Source organism: Anser cygnoides, chromosome 6, assembly GCF_040182565.1.
Source record: "Anser cygnoides isolate HZ-2024a breed goose chromosome 6, Taihu_goose_T2T_genome, whole genome shotgun sequence".
Taxonomy (NCBI): Eukaryota; Metazoa; Chordata; class Aves; order Anseriformes; family Anatidae; genus Anser; species Anser cygnoides.
The window spans coordinates 20,465,123-20,486,016 of NC_089878.1; the positions used below are offsets into that span (position 1 = coordinate 20,465,123).

At 39.8% G+C, this 20,894-nt stretch overlaps 1 protein-coding gene across 8 annotated transcripts in view; it reads right to left on the reverse strand.

Moving 5' to 3' along the window:
• The window catches only part of RAPGEF4 (Rap guanine nucleotide exchange factor 4), a 154,408-nt gene extending 135,868 nt beyond the window's left edge, over window positions 1–18,540 (reverse strand). Inside the window, exons 1-3 of one of the 8 annotated variants that reach the window (XM_048061613.2) lie at window positions 18,263–18,531; window positions 5,734–5,876; window positions 4,565–4,653 (exon numbers count right to left, since the gene is read on the reverse strand). In XM_048061613.2, the coding sequence (XP_047917570.2) occupies window positions 4,565–4,653; window positions 5,734–5,876; window positions 18,263–18,327 (297 nt within the window). In that variant the 5' untranslated portion in view covers window positions 18,328–18,531. Of the gene's footprint in view, window positions 1–379; window positions 527–3,040; window positions 3,136–4,564; window positions 4,654–5,733; window positions 5,877–18,262 lie in introns of those variants that run through there. The other 7 variants (XM_048061611.2, XM_048061614.2, XM_066999263.1 and 4 more) reach the window with 7 other exon arrangements.
• Between the last annotated feature and the right edge of the window lie 2,354 nt (window positions 18,541–20,894).

Here is a 20,894-nt window from a genome sequence, read left to right on the forward strand (position 1 = left end):
AGGTATCTGGCAGACAGAAGTGAAATGATTTTTCTATATTAAATCTACATAAGCTAAGTTCAAAATCAAAATTAATATAACTATGCCCCTGTAGAGCTCAGCATGGGCTAACACACCCGACTTCTCAGCTATGTACATTTGTCCCCCTAATCTCTATTACAGCAGGTAGAGCAGTTCTCATGCTCAAAACAAACAATTTAAGGCTAGCTTGAGCATATTTGCACTACACTACAGACTACAATATAAACCTGCCTCAGCTTCACATAGGCTGTCCCTGAAATACATAATAGCAATGTTACACTTATGTTCAGAAAACAGCATTGCAAGGACTCTCCTCTTTAAATTTCTTCCCTTGTTTCCACTTCGTCTTATCACATACCTCCTTTATCCTCCGCTGGAGACATCCAGGAAATTCTTTCCTTTCTTACGTGGACACCTGTATCTCTTTCTTCATGGTCAATTTTTCTAGCAATACCAACTTGTTTGGCTTTTGATCCTCAGTCTTCTGCATTTTCCTACAACTGACACTGCTGTTCTACCCAATCCACTGCTGTTCTACCCAATCTACCACAGCTCCTCCTTTAAAGCTTTACTTAAAAAGGCTAATTGTTTGTAAAGTCAATTTGGTTCAATTTGGTCTGTTTTTAAAACCTGATTAGCTAAAAAAAATAAAAAAAAAAAAATCACCACCAAACACAGATAACCAGCAATGGCTCCTAACACACACTGTGATTCAGCAGGCAGACTACAGAAAAACTGTAGAATAAATTACTATTTGATCTTTGCCTTTCTTCTCTTCATTCCTTCCGATTTTATCAGACAGGAATATAAATCTTAATCATCTAGGGTAAAAGGCTCTGAATCTAATCCAGTGAAACACGATGCTGCAGAATCTGGCAAAGATGTCACACTGATACTTTTGTCATGCATTTATTCCCAGCTTTACACTGAGACATTACTGACACTCATCCATCAGAACCTGTTCATTTTCAAAATAGAATTCAAAAACTAAACACAGATGAGAGAAGTTGACAGTATTTTTAAGACAACACCAAACTAGGTATATCTCAAAAAGGAACTTCTATTACTACATATCTTGGTTGTAACAACGGGTGGATAACATTGCCAAATAAAAAATAAATTCAGAATCTGTCCATAATTGAGGGTAAAAACCTCTTTCTAAACAGAAATAGGCTGCTAAATCTGTTTATTTTGAAGGGTACTTACTAAATCCTTATGTAACTTTTAAGTAGGATATTTATCAGGGTATTTTTTACAAACATCTTGAGGCAAGACCAAACAGTTCATTCCACTTACCTCTGCACTTCCTAGTATGACACTACCTTGGAAAAAAAAAAAAAAAACAAACAGAAAAGCACAAACCCACGTCCTCTTCAGTCTCTTCTTGACTGTTGAACAGCCCGAAAATTCATAAATAATTTGTACAGAAAGCAGACCAGCCACCAGTCAGGATGGGTAATCCTGTCAGATCTCTGTATTGTAATTGTGCTGTCCCGTGTTAATGGCAAATGAAATTACTGCCATGATCATCAGCAGCTAGAATATTTTACTGCCTCAGTGAAACAAAAATAACACTAATAGGTCTGGTCAAATGCTTTTAAATAGTTATATAGTAAATAGTTCGATATGATTTTCAAACTAGCCATTTCAGTATTAAACAGTGCCTGCACTCAGCTTGTTATATATTCTAACACTGCCCTCTTGTGACACAATACAGGTTTGCAATCAGTCAAAAAGGGGTTTTCCAAACCAAGATGAGAGTTTATCTATGAGACCCTAAATATGTATGTTTATCGTAACATTTTAAACATTACATGGAATAGTCCCTCCTATTGTAACAGAAAATCATAGGTAATGTTTACGTTTCTGTTTATATGAATTTTCAACTTGGTCCTCATCAGTATTACTAACATTTCCTGTAAATAATCACAGGTATCTGCATGAGTAAGCTAATGCACAGCAGGAATTTTTATGAATTTATACTTCACTAGCTACACTGAAGTCTTGATCCATTAGCACATTTAGATCTAATTTCCAGTGCAAGACATGTAACTGTATGCCTCTGCAGCAGCACAGGCCTTCAAGAGTCTTAGTAAGCACGAATTACACAGTACTTTACTGTACTTTCAGTGGAAGAAAGCAACCAAGCTCCAAATGTGACTCCATAAAGAATTCATACATAGTAGCTGCCACATAATACATTTATTCCCAGGCTCACTGAAATGCAAGTTCCCTAGGTAGCCAGACAAACACCTAGCAAAAGAGAGACTAATATTGTATTTTTAATCGATAGAATTGATTTACCACATTTACATTAACACTATACTCATCATCATCCAATCACAGGATAATTCAAGCTGCAAGAAAACTTAAGAGGTCATCAACTACAACCTCCTTTAAGTATTAAAAAATTATTAGTCACGTCTAAACACTTTTTAACCAACAGGAATTTAAATACAATAGCTAGCTTCTCCTTCACTAGAAGATATCACATATTCCTTCTACAATTTTACATGAGGCTACAAACTTTTAAACTTGTATGCTCAGGCAAACTTTTCTAACTCCAACAGGAGCAGAAAAATAAAGTAAGACTGGTACAAGAGCTGAAGAAAATCCAAAGAAAATTTAGTAGCAAGCAACAAAGGCAGATGCAAGTTTGAAGACAGAGCAAGATATACATTAAACAGTAAGTGGAAGCTGGCCTTGAACAATGACGTTTTGTTGTGAAGAAGACATCCACTAAGGAAAACACCTAATTCCTTGGGCTCCATGTAAGACCTTGTTTCTGGGTCAGAGTGTTGCTAAATGAAAGCAAACACCACGGGGCAAGAATATGGCTTGGCTTTTGGGGTTCAGGAAGGCAACATTTCCATATATCTGGGAAACAGCAGAACGCAGTTTGAGTCCCATAGATGCCTGGAATACAGACAGCTTTCAATACTCAGTAAATCCTTAAGTAGCAGAGCTGAGGTTCTTCGGAAGATTATCTGCTATGACTGTGAAAGGACAAGAGCCAAACCTGTGGATTAAGGCTGCAACATAGTTTGTTGGTTCTGGACATGAAATCAGGGAATCCCTGGAGGGTCCCAATTACCTCTCTGGCTGCAGGCCAGTATGATGAACAGGTGCAACAAAGGAAAAGCTGTTGTTGAAATCTGGCTAACAGTTGCCAGCTGAGAGACTGTGACCTTCCTGGAGAAATAATGGTGGAAGTAAAACAGGTTTGAATTTTACTAAGTTTCTATCCCAAAGCTCAAGAATGGCTAGCACCATCTCAATGAGGAAGCTAAGGCAAGACTGGAACAGGATACCGAGGAGCTAAAGTCAGGACAAGGAGCAGGAGAGCAAGGAACAAAAGGAAAGACACGGTACAAACACCAAACTGGGGCAAAACCAGAGAATATACTGGGCTCAGACATCATTTCAGTGTCCCCACCCACCACTTCTTCCTTCTCAAGCACTAGAATGGTAAATGCACGAGCTGCTATCCTTCTGGCACTGAGGCTGTATCCTATGGCAACTAGACAGTGGTAAGAATTCAGTGCATTGTTCCTGTGAAAAGGAAACACAAGGTTTAGAAATTACTGTACAATATAATTTCTGTAACTAGAACTACACGAACTGGAGATCTGTAGTTTCCCATTGGCAGGAAAATGCAGTGAACCTGAATGAGCAGAAAAGATATTTACATTTCTTAAGAGGCTGAACTGTTCAAACCTCCATCTAATGGAACAAATCAACACTCGAAACAGATTCTTAACTTCCACATTCAGAAAGCTTACGTGGATACATTTATTTCCGATTCAGTGAAGAGAAGATGGTCCAGCTTAACGGTGCAGCGCCATCTTTTGGCAAACACCAGAAAATATTCCTGATTGCTTTAAATTGCACAGGAAAGGGTCTCGTAAAAGCCCTGTCACGTCCCAAATTGTGACAATACCATCTCATCTTTTTATTCATATTTATTCAAAACTCTCAAAAATTCAAAAACTCAAAATTCTGCAAATCCAGGAGTGCCAAGATATTGAGTAATCACTTGCAATTATTTGGTATTTCACTTGTTCTTCTATTTCTTTACACTGAATAGGTATTACCTCCAGGTCTAACACAGCAGCCGTTTCAGTACTCTGTTATCACTATCATACCTTCCCCTTCTTTCAGCAAAGACTGCAGTATGCTGTTATCAGACTGCACTGTTGGTGGGTTTGGTTTGAACTCTCAGAACCAGGACTGAATTCAAATATTTCCAGAGAATCAATCAACAATTCTCAGTTCTTTATCTTGACTTCATACAGCACTATGAGAAAAGACTATGAGCTCTGTTTCATATTCACATGTAGACCCTTTTTCAGAGCACCACATTTCAGTTTTCTTGATATCAATGGCATGATTTGCCTCCATAAACAAAGGATAGCTGAGGCTAAAGGACAGGTGGAGAAACAAAATGATCTGTACAATATATCTCATTGTTATCTACCTTGACTAAGTTCTAAGCTTTCGTTGCACTACTAACTGGATGGTTTTAATGAACAATTTATTTTACCTGGTGGTTGCTTGTATCAGAAACCTTCACATCGAGGGATCCTGTCAGAACAGCATACCAGTTTGTTCCAATATCACCCTGACGGAATACTAGAAAGATGAAATATTGTAAATAAGAGGTATCTCTTTAAGTTTAGCAACATTAAACATTTTCCCATATATTACTGTACTACTTTAGTCACTGCTGGGAGTATAGAACGTGCCTTATCAAACTACTTACTTGTCCAATAATAGTTCCAAGTGACACTGGAAAGTACACATTTTAGTAAACCATCAAGAGACTAATGAACCAGTGAAAGCACACAGAACTGCTTCACTCTTTCTCAGTTTGCTTCTCTTTTACTGCTATTTAGTTAATGAACACACACACACACAAAAAGACTTCCTGAACGATAAACAAGGTACCTTTGCAATTTATAACCTTTGAATGCAGATACAGCACCCACTGCCATCGGTAAGTTCTGGCTGAGAAACAACTATAGTTGTTTGATGTTCAGCTATTCCGACAGTGTGATTACAGAGTACCAGAATTCCCACTACTCTAAGCAAACCCCACTGCTGTGTACCTAAAGTGCATCAGATTTAGCTGAGGGGTCTCAGAGACTTTATCAAATATCACTTACAACAGGTCTCTGTCAGCTATTCCCCTGGTACAACTCTGTGGACTCACACATTCTCATTACAGAACCACCACAGCTTCATCTGGCACATGAGCTGACAGAGCAGGCACAGAACTGTTGCACCCCACAGCAATACGCAGCTCTGCAGATCTGTTTTGTTATCTAGAGTGACTGCAAACCATACATACTCAGTGATATGCCTCAGTGATACACTTCTGTCTCTGACATCACAAAGTATCTACAGAGGAGATCATTAATACATTTACAGGGGAAGAATGAGGCATAAGTGCAATGACTGCTTCTAATCTTTCAACAAAACAGTGGCAGACTTCTAAATCCAATAATGTGTGCCTTGTTACCATAGATTCACCACATATCATGTTTGTAGAGCAAGCAGCAATTTAGTCCTGCCTTCCCTCATGACTAAGACTGTAAACGTTTTTACAGCCATTCCACTGATTGTACTCTCTCAACAATCTCCTGGAGACAATCCCAAACTAAATTGCAACTTTATCTACATAAAATAGATCACCACATGACGCTCTCTTACATGTGATTCCCTTTTCCAGATTTTCATAATATCCACAGAGACATATCTGCTGGAGAAGGTTTGGATGAAATTTCTCAAAAGCTTTCACTTCTTTCAGTCGTGTGAATATTATGTCTACATCTTCACTGGAACGTTCCAAAGGTCTGCAAGAAAACAAAGGACAACAGTTCCCAACAGCTTTATCAGAGAAACATTCCCACCTGCATGCTACAAACTCATAAATGTTGGCATTAGAAGTCACACCATAATATAAACCAATTAAAAATCATTTCACAGGTACACAATGAAACCCTTCCACAACATCCTACTGTCAATTATCACCTTGAGCATGATTATTATCATTTCAACACAGAAGCCCCCACTGAGCAGCACCAAAGTCATGCTATAGGAATAACTGTAAAAGAATATATGATGGTACAGTCTGTATCCTAATGAGCTTAGAGTGATATATAGTTTTAAGTTTGTAAGGGAACACAGATAACTAGAGTCACAAACAGACAAGACATCTCTGAAACTGGTGCCCTAAACACAGGTTTTCTATCTGGCTACAGGAAAAGCATTAGATATCACCAGTACTTCCTATATCCACCCTTCTCTTCTGCTTTTTACTGGATACAAACTAACTTGAGTGCAAGGACAATTTTAATAAGAACATTCTCTTTCAAACAGTTTGTCTCATAATGCTGGACAAATTAAATATACAAGCAAGAATCTTAACTCTTGATTGGTACAGCTAAAGAGTATTAACCCATCCCTAAACAAAGTAAACACACACAGACAAATGAATCCTGAAAAAGTAAGAGGACAAGACTTTGGTGTTGAGGAAAATCTAAAAATATTGAGAAGGTTGATGTATTGTATGAATACTGAATAAAAGCAAACATATCTGAATTCAATAAAGGAATAGTTCAACATAAAATTTATGTCCTGTTTTCCTTTCCTCTCATACACGAAAAGTTTTTAGATTGAAAAAAAAGCAAAATATTTAAAACATATGACAGGAAAAAAAATGAAAGAAATAAGGAAAGAAAGAAAGATTTCAACAAAAACAAAATCGTGGAACTCCCTTCAACAAGGTAGCGCATGGACCAGCAGGTTTAGAAAACTACTACATACTTATGAATCTGAAGTGAATTAGCTCCCTACTATATATTTTAAATGTGATTATCCAACACTATAAATCAGCAGGTAAGCCAACTGCTAACACACGGCATTAGAAGAATTTTTCATAGTGGACCTAGCACGATGCACAGAAAGAATCACAGAATGTTCTTAGATCATACTGGAAATCAGGTGCAGAAATCATTTATGTATAAAGGGTACCAGAAAGATAAACAACTGTCAGTGATCATTGGGCCTGTCACTCACTAAATGGCTGCTAGTTAATTTAACTGCCAAAAACATTTGTTTATCCAGTGTGTGAGTTCTTCTAAATCAACAGAAATCAGGTAAGATTTGCATGATGAACAAAGCCTACGTTAACATACACATGACCTTTATCATCTTATTGTTACACCCACGGTGTAAGCACTCCTTCCAACTGGAAATTTTAATGACTCCTTTTTGGAATCAAAGACTTCATTGTCTCACAGAAGAATCCCAAATCCTATCCACATTGAGTCTCTGACTCTCAACTTTCTTATTAAATTAAGTCTAGGAGGGATTAAATCTCTATCCTCATTTATACTCCAACTTACCCTTATTAACTGCAGATGTGCATAATAACTCTCCGGTGTATATGGTTGCTTCTACATCACTGTGATATGCTCTTACCACTTCACACCACAGCCAACTACAACAGCTCCTTTTTGAAATCTCTCCAGTGACTTTCACCAATACCTTTTTTTTTAAAACTGTGCGCTAGCTGACAGGTACTAATAAGCATAATTCTCTTGTCAAAACCCTTTTAAGAAGATTACAAGGTGCAGCTTGCAAACATTTAAAATCCATTTATACAAGATCCCTACCCAAACTACAGTAGCACTTGGAACACAAGCTCCCTTAATTTATGGACTCTTAAAAATAATAGCAACACCCAACGAGAAAAGAAAAGGAGTATTCTCAGTACATCCTCTTTTCCTAGAAAAACTCTGAGATTGTTTAGCTCACACAGTTACTCATAGCATACCCCATACAAGTGCACCAGTTTGTTTGCATAAAATTGCGTGTAGGATCTCAGTGTTTAGTGTTTTCCAATTGTTTGATGCAGTCAGACAGGGAAAAAGCAAACAGTATTAGCAAACTACAGGCATCAGGCTTTAAAAACTTAATCAACATTGTTCTGTTTTCTTCCTGAAATGTGAGTGCAGGAAAGCCTTCCACTTCTGGTCCTGTCCAAAGGACAAGATTTGGGGGGATTTAAGTCATAGAACGTGTAGGCTTTTTTCTGAGTTGCTGAATTTAAAGAGTTGGGGATTCCTTCTAGTTCAGAGTAAGGTGAGAGCAGGGCACACTTCCTTTGATGTGGCAAAGAATGTCTTGTGCCAGGCAGATCAACTGCAGGAAAAGCTCCTTCTTCTGACAGAACCGCTTCATGGCCCCAGAAAGTGAGTCACCAAGGAAGGACAGGCATTCTCCCAGGTGGCTGAGCCACACTTCTCAGGGTTTTAAACATCAGCACAGCAATGAGAAACTCCATATTTATTGAGTAAGATAAAGTGATGTGTTCCTAGTGGCTAAGTTGAGCAAGCAGCTGAGCTACAGTGCTTTGTATTTGCAGCAGTTGCTTCCACTTGGGAGTGCAGGAAGTGGTCATTTAAAGGGGGCTCATCTGACATGCTCTAGCCAAAAAGAGGAATCCAAACTTCCAAGTAATATGCATAGTTGCAATCTGAAAGTTGTTTCATTCCTTAAAGCATTTGTTAATAATTCATTACTGCAAGCCATTTGCTTCAGTAGCCTTTCCTCAAAATATACTGGGTTTGATACTACTGCGTGCATCTAAATTTCCAGAAGTATTTTTACTGGGAGGGCACATATTTTGATCCAGTACAATTGGAGACTAAGCTAGAATTTGGAAGAGTTTTTTACTGAATGAAACAATTAAACAATCTTAGAAAAGGTACCTTCTCCTCCAGCTGTGTTTTCCAAGATAAAAAAGCAGCCAGCAGCACGACATCCAAGGAATCCTAATTGTACCCCAGAATAACAACTCATCAACGTCTCTCAAATGGGACACATGGACAAGCACCTAGTTTAAGATCTAGCTGTTTGGTTAAGATCATGATTGAGAATAAAAATGAACGGTCAGACAACAAAATGCATTTAAATACGATCAGAGCTCCTGGGAAATTATCTTTAATGTTTAGGAGAAAGGAATTAACTGACATTAGATGTCCTAAACTGAGGCAGCCTCTCGTCTTTACTGGGGCCTGTTATTTTGGCTCTGTAAAAACTCCAGACTACAGCGTAACAGTAGTTGTAGTACTCAAACTTATTTCTATTAAGTGCTTATAATCTGTAACAATGAGACTGGTTTCAAAAAGGTAGTTTTACTTAGTGAGATAACATAATGGCAATAATAAAATACTATAGTGTCAATTAACTGCTTCTCCACATGCCTGCAGAATTCAGGTTTGACCACATTCAAGAGAGTATCATTTAATAAAATTGTCATCATTGTCACCATCATTAAATTAACATCAATGAATCTATTTATGATGCCAAATTTTGTTTTCTAAGGACAAGCTGCCTAGCATGGAACAACAGGACAACATACATTTACTTCCTTCCTCACTTGGAGGTACCTTATTAAATTCCTGAAAACCTATGTGTTTTTTTTAAAGCGTGGTTTGGAAAAATATTTAGGCAGCTAATATTGTAATATACTTCTTAGACAATAATAATAAAACCTATTAATTGGAAAAGTACTACTGATGGGAGATAGAGAATTAGTCAAGCTTTAATGTCACTGGAGTCACCCTGATAGGAGGCAGTGGTATTAATCCCGAAAGGAATCATACCCCAGAGCAGGGAGATGGGCTCCAAAGATCAGCCTCGATGAGGTGAATCTCCCTACTCCCCCACATGGCACCAAGAGCATTTGGAAAAGCTTTTGCAGAGAATACTTCACAGCACCTAAAGTCACTCCTCCGTGATCACCATCCTGCTCACCAGAGAGCAAGCCCACTGCGCTTAGCCTCTGTATGCTAAAAACAGCGCTGTTCTGTGACACTGATGCTGTCATGCTACTGAAGTGTTCCCCCACTGCTGATGCTGCAGAGTTGTAACGAAATCTGTGGGCATGAGAAGTTTAAAAACGCATTTCAGAGAGATTGCAGGTACCACTGGAATCTCTGCTAAAGCTTCTCTCCTAAATCTCTCTGTTCCTGAGATCTCTGCTCCAAGTTACAGAAGTATACTCTGTCGCCAGTTTGGTAGAATACAAATATTTTAGGGTATGGCCATCCTTACGGTAGGAAATCTATGGTTCAGTCCAGTGAGGCCCCCATGTGCTCTCCACGCTGCCTCACCCCATTTAAAATTAATTTTATGTAGAACAGATTGCAGAAGTGTTACACTTGTCATCACCTTGTTTGCTTTAAAAAACAGCTTCTTGACCTTTTTCCAGACTTTTCAGCACCACTGTGGAGCAGCTGATCCTATATCTCCATTTCCCTCAGGTCTGCAGGCTACAAGCCCAGAAAGCTTTAGCGACTGCCCTAGCACCCACCCCTCGCTAACAGGTCCAGCAACTGCAATTGAGTAGGTAGCACTCCACAGCCATAGCAAATGCCAGGCCAAAACCGTGTGTGAGGAATGGAATTGATTTGGAAATAAAAACTGCACATTTAGTAACTACTGACATCAAGGACAACGCATAGGTCACCCTGCTTTCCCACCCCCCACCCATATAATCTTAATGTGATCTTCCCTAAACGTGTCTTAACAGGGTCCTGTGCTGACATCCCTTTTCCCTGTTGCCAAAGTGAGGGGGGCATTTCCAGTGTTACAAAGCAGGGCTACAAAATGATTAGAAAATGATGAAAAGCAGAAGTATTTTGTTTCTTTTCACTACCCTAAAAGCTTTTATGCTTTGTTTAACCACTGACTGCTTTATCCATCTCCCCATTTATATTACTAATTTGCCTCTTCAAAGCACTGCACTAAAAGTCTTATCTGGCAGAAATGTTTTCACACAAGGCAAATCTTCTGTCTCCTGCCTCTTCAATACAGCATCACAGTGCACACACAAGTGACAGCATCAATACCAGCTACACGTTACTATTCAGTTATGTCAATACGGTTTCTGTAAAGGATATTTTGCCCCTGATTTATTTGGATGTCAAGATTTCAGGCATATATTTTATAAAGATAAAACAATTTCCTTGACAATGTCTGCTTGACTCTCTGTAACAGATTATTTAAAAAAAAAACACCTGTCAGAAGTGTATCTTCATAAGGTTATTTCATATTTTAAAGTGCAAACTATTCAAGGTCAAAGTTTAAATATTGACAGAGGATAATTGCTATAATTCTTCATATATAAGATTTGGGCAAGTGTTTCTGTTCTTGTGTAGCTTATAGAGTTTTTAAAGAGTTAAAGTGTAGAGTTTTATAAAAGAAACTGGCTTGGTGGTGTTAAAATTATGTATTTGGATGTTTACGTATGCTATGAAAGACACAGAAATCACCAGAACTACACCGTTATGAGCTTACTATCTTTTAAACGTAGAAATATACGTGTTAATTTACAAGAAAGGAGCAAGTTGGAATTCCTTTCGTTTTAAAACTAAGATTATCTCACAATAACCTACTTTATCTTCTACCACATCTTTTTTTTCAGATATTTCTCATAATTGGTTTGACACTTGAAAAAGAAAAAAACAGAAGATACCTAGTTTTACCTCCTTTGCCAAGATGTCTCTAGAATTTTAATATGTTTATTTCTATAACATGTATTCAAAAATCTTAGCCCTGCTCCAAATGAAGGACAACACTGAGGTCTATTTACTTTCCTTGATCTTTTAAACTCTTAAAAGGGCAATATTGCATTTCAGACAACAATGAACAGCCCACAAAGGATGAATAGATACGATACATTTCTTCCACTGGCAAGGCTGTTTGTAGCACAGAACACAATAGACAAATAAAATTGGTTCATCTCTGGGTTAAAACCAAAGCATCTATTCAATGATGCAAAGGCAAACTTTGAGCTGGAAGGTACCAGTAATCACTACTGCGGATCACTTGGTGAATTTTACAAGTACTTTAAACTACATATATAAAGTATCGGAGGGTTAGACAAACAGCAATCAAGCATGCTTCATTTCTTTACACACCCATCTCTACAAATTATGCATCCTTCCAACTGGTCAATTTTAGATCTGTATAAACAGTGGAATGGCAAACAATGTATTTATTAAGCACCGATATTCAGAAAGATTTACTTCAAGTTAAAAATACATTATTTGAACAACACAACTGTAATAGGAAAGAAAAAAAAATTAACCTTCATATGCTTCTTAAAAAGACAAAATCCTTCAAGTGAAAAAAAAAATGCAAAGAAATTTTCACCTTTTATTTCTACAAATTTTTACATATGTGCAAGCTTTGCAACCAAGGTGTGACTAAACTTTATCAAATAAATCCTCCAACTTTCATAGCTCAGGACAGTTAACAACATCCCATTTGATACAAGTAGAGATGGATTAAATTACATTAACCAGCACTGCAGCTTCATAATAGACAGTAAAAGCACTTTAGTATGAAGACAGACTCTGGAATATGTTGCAAATGAAATTTATAATTGAACAATATGCACAAGTGAGGATATACTTTGATTCAAACTCTGGTTACTGCCATCCACAAATAGACTATGCTAAAGGCATCTTTACTCATTTAAGGTCTGCATTGTTGCAGCTAATGAAAATTCAAAACTTAGAACAACTATGAAATAGCTTTTATAGATCTACATTGACATGCATACATTTTGACAGCCACTGAATTCAAAGATCAAGTAGATTGCCATTTCAGGAGACATTAATTGAAGATACTTACAAAGCAGCAGGAATAGTAAGAGTTGTGATCATGCCAAATATAGTGCAGAAAATACTAACAGAAGAAAGAAGTGCCATAGGAATGACAATGCAGACAAAAACAGATTTCACACTGGATAAGAAAAATACTTGTATTTGATAAATATCTGGTGGTCACCTGACTTTGAAGACACAAATTCAATTTGCTGGTTTGTTGGGTTTTTATTCTGCTGCTGGAATATGAGCTTTTGTTAGAGAAGAAATTTAACCTGCAAAATAATTATTTATGAAACTAGTAAAATCATCAAAACCAGCTCATTTGTGGATATTTTTATCAACCCTCCCGCTTCTACCAATACCAAAAAAAAGACATTTTCCATGAAAACTGACTATTTTCACTGAAATCTACATTTCCAGGCTCTGCGTTAGAAGTTTAGAAGTCATTAATCTTTCTCTCCTCCATGAGTATTGGAATCTCTATGAAACTACAAGGTTTTTCCATTTAGGTCACATCCAGCCTTCACATAGTCCTGGCACTGCAAATATGATAGACAGGACTACATAAAACATCCTAGTGATTGTAAACAAGAATTGGGCCTTCAACTCAAAGAACAAAAAAAGGAAAGCAATGCTAAATAACATGCAACTTAAATAATGTTGCACAATGTTTTGCTCAGAACAGAGGATTTTAGAGATAAAATCTTAACAATGTGCCAAAAATAATTCAGGCAATGACAGTCTAGATAGTTTTCTAGCTTTGGTCTGGTAATAGGCAAAACCCATAGTTGCAAAGAGTGCCACAACAATCATGTAGCCACTTTACAAGGATACCTACTAAACTTGAATACATCATGTTCCAAATGGCATACTCACACACGAGTGATCAGCCTATGATAAGCTATGTTTATACGTGTTAATGTTAGGGCAATCACTTTTTCTTTCTCTTAACACATCCATAGAACAAGTGCATAACTTACTGTAACCAAACATAACAAATACAAGCTGATACTAGAGATGCTTAAGCCTCTGATGGCAGAGAATAAAACAGTCTGAATTTGCTCAAAATAAAATTCCTGCTCTCACTGTGAGTTATTCTGAATTCATATATTCAATAAAATGCAGAGAGCGACAAGCTTATGCCAGACTATACTAACAATCATTCTGGTCTCTCTGAGGAGAAGTGGAAGGAAAAAGGGCTTTTTTATTATTCATCAAAGGCTGCACCTTTGCACTGGACTAGAAAATGAGTTGCATGATGCGGAAAGATAAATTTGTTATTATTCATTGCACTCAGAAGATTGCACCTTTGCATGAGCCTTAGAAAGCACTTAGGCTGCGCCTGTAGTGCTCTGTCTCTGAGTTTCTACATCCCGGTACTTGCTGCTGAAACATCCCCACACAGACTTGATCTAAGCATGCAGCGGCATGCTTGCATACTACATACAGAATACAGAACACATACAGAAAGGAAATGCCAAGTACACAGGCCAACAGGAGCTGCAGTGTACGTCCACGATTTTGTTCAGATCCAAACTAAGTAAATAATGATTGCATTATTTCTATGGATTTGTTATAAATAAAAAGCAAGGGTAAAAATTTAAATTTGTGTATCTTTATTGATCTTATAACAATATATTTTAGAAGTAAATAAAAGTGCTGTAAAGAAATTATAAAATATTCACAGTATTGTCTTATTATCAGTCTATATCGCTTTGAGACAATTACAAGTTGTACAGAATAACAACCTGAGAAAAATAATTTTCCTTATTTCTTTTACAATACTTTCAGAATATCAGCTCTTTTTTCTTGCCTATCTGTACACTTACAAGAAACCTATTGACTGCTAAGCATATAAGAATAACATAATCTCAAAGATATGTTATGATGAACTACAAGACAAACCCTGATTCAAATCTGTTGCTGTGACTTAGGTTCAGTCTGAACTTACACTCAAATTTACGGGAGCTTGGTTTAAGGTACGGATCCGAGATATTACCCTGTATGTTATTTTGGTTTTGTTAGAGGTAAATAATGCAAGTCTAAGGTCTACCAGGATGACAAGGATATAAAAGCTTAGTATGTACAATATGGCCTCAAAACACCCATTCATATTTAAATAATTTATAAATAGCTGAGCAAGAATCATAACATTCGTAGCACAACAGGCTAGCCAGGTTACATGCTTTGCTCTGTGATCTGCTCCTCCAGTCTGCTAAGACACTGAAGGTTATGTCTAATACAGAGGAAAACACAGGATGCCACAGGCAGCTGTGAAATCCTGGGATCTCTGACTGTTGTGAATACTGTTCATCATTTAGAAGTTTGTATTTGAATCCAATTAAAATACTTAGTTGAATTCAAAACTGTGATCAGACTTAGAGAAATAATAGCTATGTAAAAAATACTTTATCCACCATGCAGTAATTATATGACAACACTGAAATTTCCTGGTTAGACAGTCTTCTGTGTCAAAGAAACCATTAGAGTAGGTTATACATTGTTCCTAAGCTAAATATACGCATTTGCAAAATTCAGCAACCTTCTTTTAATTATGCGCAGATTGGACTTACAGAAAATGCTAAAACAGTAGGCATGCTTCTGCTCCCTAAGAAATCAGTGGTAAGGCAACTATTTACTTTAAAGATAAAAGGACTGGTTTCTTTAAGTATTATTTCCATCTCCAGGGACAAGCACGATGTACAGTCACTCACTATTGATCATCTCTCTCCCCTGCAAAAATAAAGCATTATTGACAGAACACAATTTTCTGACCTTTTCTGTTCTTGCATTTACATACCTTTGCACTTGTGACTTTACGCCTTCCTCTGTATTTTATTTTTAAGTGCTGATGTTTGGTGTTTGTGATTAATAACCACATATGGAAGTTGCATGGTTGAAGCACTAGTGTACTTAGCCAACAGTACCCTACACAGTAATAACATTTCTCCTAAAATGTTTTGGTGGTTCTTGATTTGTTATATACACGCTCTTACTTTAGATGACAACAGTCCCAGTTTAATAAGTGACTTCAGGAGAAACACGAAGAACATACACAAAATACATCATTACTGTACATGAAATATATTGTTTACGAAATACTGAAATACATACTGAAATACTCCTAAAATATATACATAATGTATATTATATATATAATACTTTATAACTGTATATATGTTGTATATACAATATAGTAATTAAATACTCCTAAAATTGTAAAGCATACCAGTTTTAGAACTGCCTTCCCATAAATTCATTAACTAAAATATATTGAAACTATTGAAACCGTAACTATTCAATAAAAACACAGGTTTGTTACAGAGATTTGACTCATTGAATGATCCTGTATTTACAGAATCCACACCTAGTTTAGACATAGTGTAAGATTTTTTAAAAGGCTTTAAACACATAGAAATCACGTAACTCAAATGAGTAAGTTGACAGACCATCTATAGAAAAGAAATACGCCCTGGAAGTAAAAACGTGTAAATTAATTTAAAATGCTTTATCTAACAGTGCTTGGAGACCTATAGTACTTTTCCAACATAGTTTTAACAGTATTTTTTAAATGTAAAAACAGAACAAAATGTCCAAGTGTATTTCTTATAATTACAAAACAAAGCACAGCAGAGACTAGGAAATATCCTGCAATCTCTCCTGTCCTACGTTTCTCCCACATCCAGATTGCCTTCTGGAAAAGAAGGATAACAATAAATAATCCTTCAGGGCAACCATAACTGATTCTTTCCACTCAACAAGCAGGTGCCACTAGCATATACCAACTAATGGAAAGTGACAAAAAAGTTTCATCTTAACAGTTCAAATGAAATTCCCATTCCAACAATGGCCAGTATATTAACTGTGTGCATATATAATCATTTAGGTTGGAAAAGACCTTCACTATCATCAAACGGCAGATAGATTCCTAAACGAAATGCCTCATTTGTGCTTACAAATAATGTCATTCACAAAGCAAGGCTATGCATCACTTTAAGCATGTGTCCCTGAATTTTATTTTACAGTTTGGATGTCTCAATGTATTGCATCAAAGCAACCTGAGAAATGGCAGGACCACCTATTTAAAAGTACTGAGGATCATACTCTGCTTCTTCACACCTGCCCAATGTCAGTTTGCAGAATGGAGAACCAGGCCCTCTGCTTCTTCTTTTATTTATTTATTTATTTATTTTACGGCTAGTTCTGCTTGTATTCCTATTTACAGTACTTTTGACATTTATACACGTTACTTCAGCTCTAAGAGGTCAGTCTTTTAATGTTAAGTGTTACAGAAGGGGATCGGGGAGGATGACTGGCAGCGTTTGTGGCAGGTGTCTAGACCAAAAGTTTTATTAGCTCATACAGATTGCAGCTTGGACTATGAAAGAAAACATACTTGGAGGTGCAGTCCTGAGAACACCAGGACGTTATGTGGAAATGGCGGAACTGATGAGAGGGGGAAGTTTCGTTCTGTGCATACAGTGGGTTGTCGGTAACTGGGCACCAGGTGACAGAGGCCAGCTGACGATGCTCAGCACACCACTGTACCTTTGTGTAAGTCACTTCTCTCCAAGGGCTTTGTTCAAACTGTGTAGTGGCTATGGTCTAATTTTTTGTTAAAACATTTTCCTAAGCACTAGTAGACACTGAGTGTTCAGAAATCAAACAGCTTCACTTCTGAACTCATCCAGTACGCGTTAATGGCAGTACCATGGCAAACCACCCACCACGTACCTAGACGCTGCGAACCTCACTTTATTCCCCTACACCTACTGGAAGGACTCCGAAGGATTTATTTAAAATAAATAAACGAATACATCGCCAGTATTTTTAAAGCGCACACACCTCCTCTGGGCACACGCTCCCGCCCTCGCAGCGCTGCCACCCGCCCGGACCTGCCCCGCGGAGCGGCCACCCCTGAGGGAGCCCTCGGCCGCCTCCCCGGGGCGGACATTTTCTGTCCCCCTCGGCCAACGCTCCCGCACCTGCCCGCGCCGCGGGGCGCTCTGGGGCCGGCCCTGCCCGCCCGATCCTGAGGCGATTGTGGGAGGCGGGGGGGCCCCGCGCTGAGCTGAGGCGAGGGCTGCGAGGCGGGGGGCTGCCGGGCGAGGCACTGAGGCGCCGAAGGGCTGTGAGGAGACGAAGGGCTGTGAGGTGAGGGGCAGCGAGGGGAGGCGCGGGGCGGGGGGGACCCTGCGGCGGGCAGCGGGTCCGCCATGGCGGGCACAGCGGGTCCCCGCCCGGTATCCCCGGGCCCGCGGCTCCCGGTCTCCGCTCCGCTCCTCCTCCACGTGCGGCGTTTTCCAGGCAGCGGCGCGGAGCAGCTGCCCCAGGGGGCGTCCCCAGCCCCGTATCCTACCTCCCCCTACCCCGGCCCGGCTTCCCGCGGGCGCTGCGCTCCCCACCTGCACGCTCCTTATGTAAGGCGGCACCCGATGGGGGAGCCGGGGGGGGACAGCGCGCACACACACACACACCCACACACACCCCCGTGCATGCAGGGGGCAGCCCGCCCGCCCGCAGCATCCCTCCGCAGCCTGTGACCGCGCCGATACCTTTTATCCAGGCAAGCGATCCACTCGCCGGAGGACGCGGAATGGGAGGTGTGCGCGGCCACCATGTTGGACAGGGAGCGGGTCGCCGCGCACCCGGCTGGCAGCGGCGGCGGCTCCCCCCGCCCGCCCGGCGGTCGCTCGGTCCGTCCTCCCTCCCTTCCCTCCCTCCCTTCCCTCCTTCCTTCCCTCCCTCTGCCGCGATGGGCTCGCCCAGGGCCCCGCCGCCGCCTCAGGGCAGCCCGGGGGAGCTGCGCCCTCCGGCGCGGGGGCGGCCGCTGTGCCCTCGCCCCCTCCGCAGAGCCCGGCTTGCCGGTCCCTGTCCTTGCCTCACCAGAGGTGTCCTTGACGGGGCTGGGAGGGGGAATACAAGCCGGTTGTTGAAAACCAGCAGCTCAGGGTTATTTCACCTGCTCTGCACACTTTGCTGTTTCCGTCCTTCCCCCAGCATAAGCCCACACTAGCTGGAAGAAAGATACAGTCCACATTTTTTTTTTTCTGAAGCCTTCCTCCAGCCTGCAGTCCACATCCTGTCATTTCCCATGAAAGTAGGTCCTAAAGGCTCTGGTTTATCGTAGGTGGAAAATGAGCCCAGGCAGTACAGTCTTTGAATGAGATTTAACAACTGAGGATCCCAGCACACGGCAGGAGAAAGGTGAGTGACATGCAGCGAGCACCGCACCCTTCTGTTGTGTCACTGCGGCCCCTGGAAGCAGGTATTTTAAGGATGGTAATGCATATGTGATCTAAAAAGTGATGAGCAGAGAAAGGAATGCAGAGCAGCAGGTCTCCCTGGCTGCCAGGTTTTGCAAAGCTCTATGTGAAATATTTTCTACAGAGTATTTCAGGATCTAGATTGTATCTTCCCAAGTAATTTGTGTATAACCATAAGCTTCAGCTGACAGTCAACACAACCTGTCTTGAGTAGCGCTGAAGAAGGGAAGGAAGCTACACAAATCTCAGCAGGATGTTTGGGGTTACATGCAGATGATAGCAAAGTAAAATTCAAACTGTGCCTTCCTTCAGGCATGTAACTCCTCTCTGCTTCACAGTGTGGACACAGATGCTGATAATATGCCAGTGCTTTCCACAGTTCTCCATAGGCTATATTCTCTGCCTTCTGTTCTGATCTGTTCTTCCGTACCAAGTGTCATTTTCTTACATACATGCGCTACTTTACATTTCACATCTACCTTTAATGGCCTCATTTCTGCCACAGCTCCTTCAGCATTTTAACAGGAATAACTGTTAACATCAGCGTACTGAACAATATGATGAAACATCTGTGGAAACATATCTAAACTCCCTTGTGCTGAAAGGACGTGGCTAAGAAATTGGCAGAGCAGATAGAATGGCACAAAAGCCAATTCTTTCATTTTGCCTTAAAAAAATTAAAGTATATGCCAGAGGAATAGAGGAGGCTGCCAGTCACTGAGATCAAAGCTGCAGCTCTTCCTTTGCTATAGTCCTAGGGGAAAAAATGATAAATTCTTGCATCTGAGCAATCAATCTACTTGAGGAAAATTGATACTTTCGTTCTTCAATATGTGAATCCTTGAGAACCACCAGAACAAGAGCTTCAAATGTTAAAAACTCTAAATTCTCAAATTAATGATTTATAACATAGTATGTACATTACAGGCTAATCAATAAAGCTCACTAGGTTTGTACTTCTGTTATAAAAAATTCATTATATTATTCCACATAATTACAGTTTTCCTTCCAAAGCAATCACACAAGGCAGCCCTTACTGCCCTTTTTCCCCTCAGCCCAGCTTAAGCTGCAGTAGATGCTCTTTTCTCTTAACTGGCATCAGGCCTGTGAAGGAGCCCAGAAATCACTCCTAGCTAAAGGCCTTTTATCTTTTCACTTGGGCTGTTTCACTGACACAAACAGCATTACACATACCAGTACCAGCAGTTGTGTGCATAGCAACAGCTTAGCTCAGTCAGCAAGCCCACGGATGCTGCGGCTGTTTAGTGTTCCCTCAAGCCACCTCTGTCAATTCCTTTCACATCTGCATAATGTTTAATGACCCAACCACTAGAGGACAGGCTAGGCCTCTGTAAAAAGTAGCAAGCAGGGATGTTTCCTAAGTAAGCAGATGACTGGGAGAAAATAATCTGAACTTGAAAAGAAACGACCTTTGGAATATTCTTCTGGGAGGCAACCTGTAAAACCTGTGCTGGTGCTCATGAACCTACCCCTAACCTATCAGCTCTGGGACAGCCTGCTGCAGTTGCCAATGCTTTTGATTCCAAGGAATGCAGTGCCAGGAGTCATGAAAGGGATATTGCTCAAGTGCCTGGCGGTGGGCAGACACTGCTCAGATAGCTACCCCCTTTTGTGGAATAACCATTCTAGAAGACTTTAATGTTTTGTGCACTGTGCAAGCTAGACAGACACAGAGTGAGCAATTAGAGCAGGACAGCCAAAATATACTCTGGCACTTGGATTATGAATAATCATGTAGCTTTCTGATTAAGTCATGAGAAAAACTTACGAAGCAGGAAATAAATATTTGATTGTTTCAGGTATTACCCTGTGCTGATTGAAGGGTCTCCAAACTGCGCAGATATGTTAAGACCTTCTGACTACTGAAACTGGACTCCAGCTCAGTGCACGTTCTCCTGAG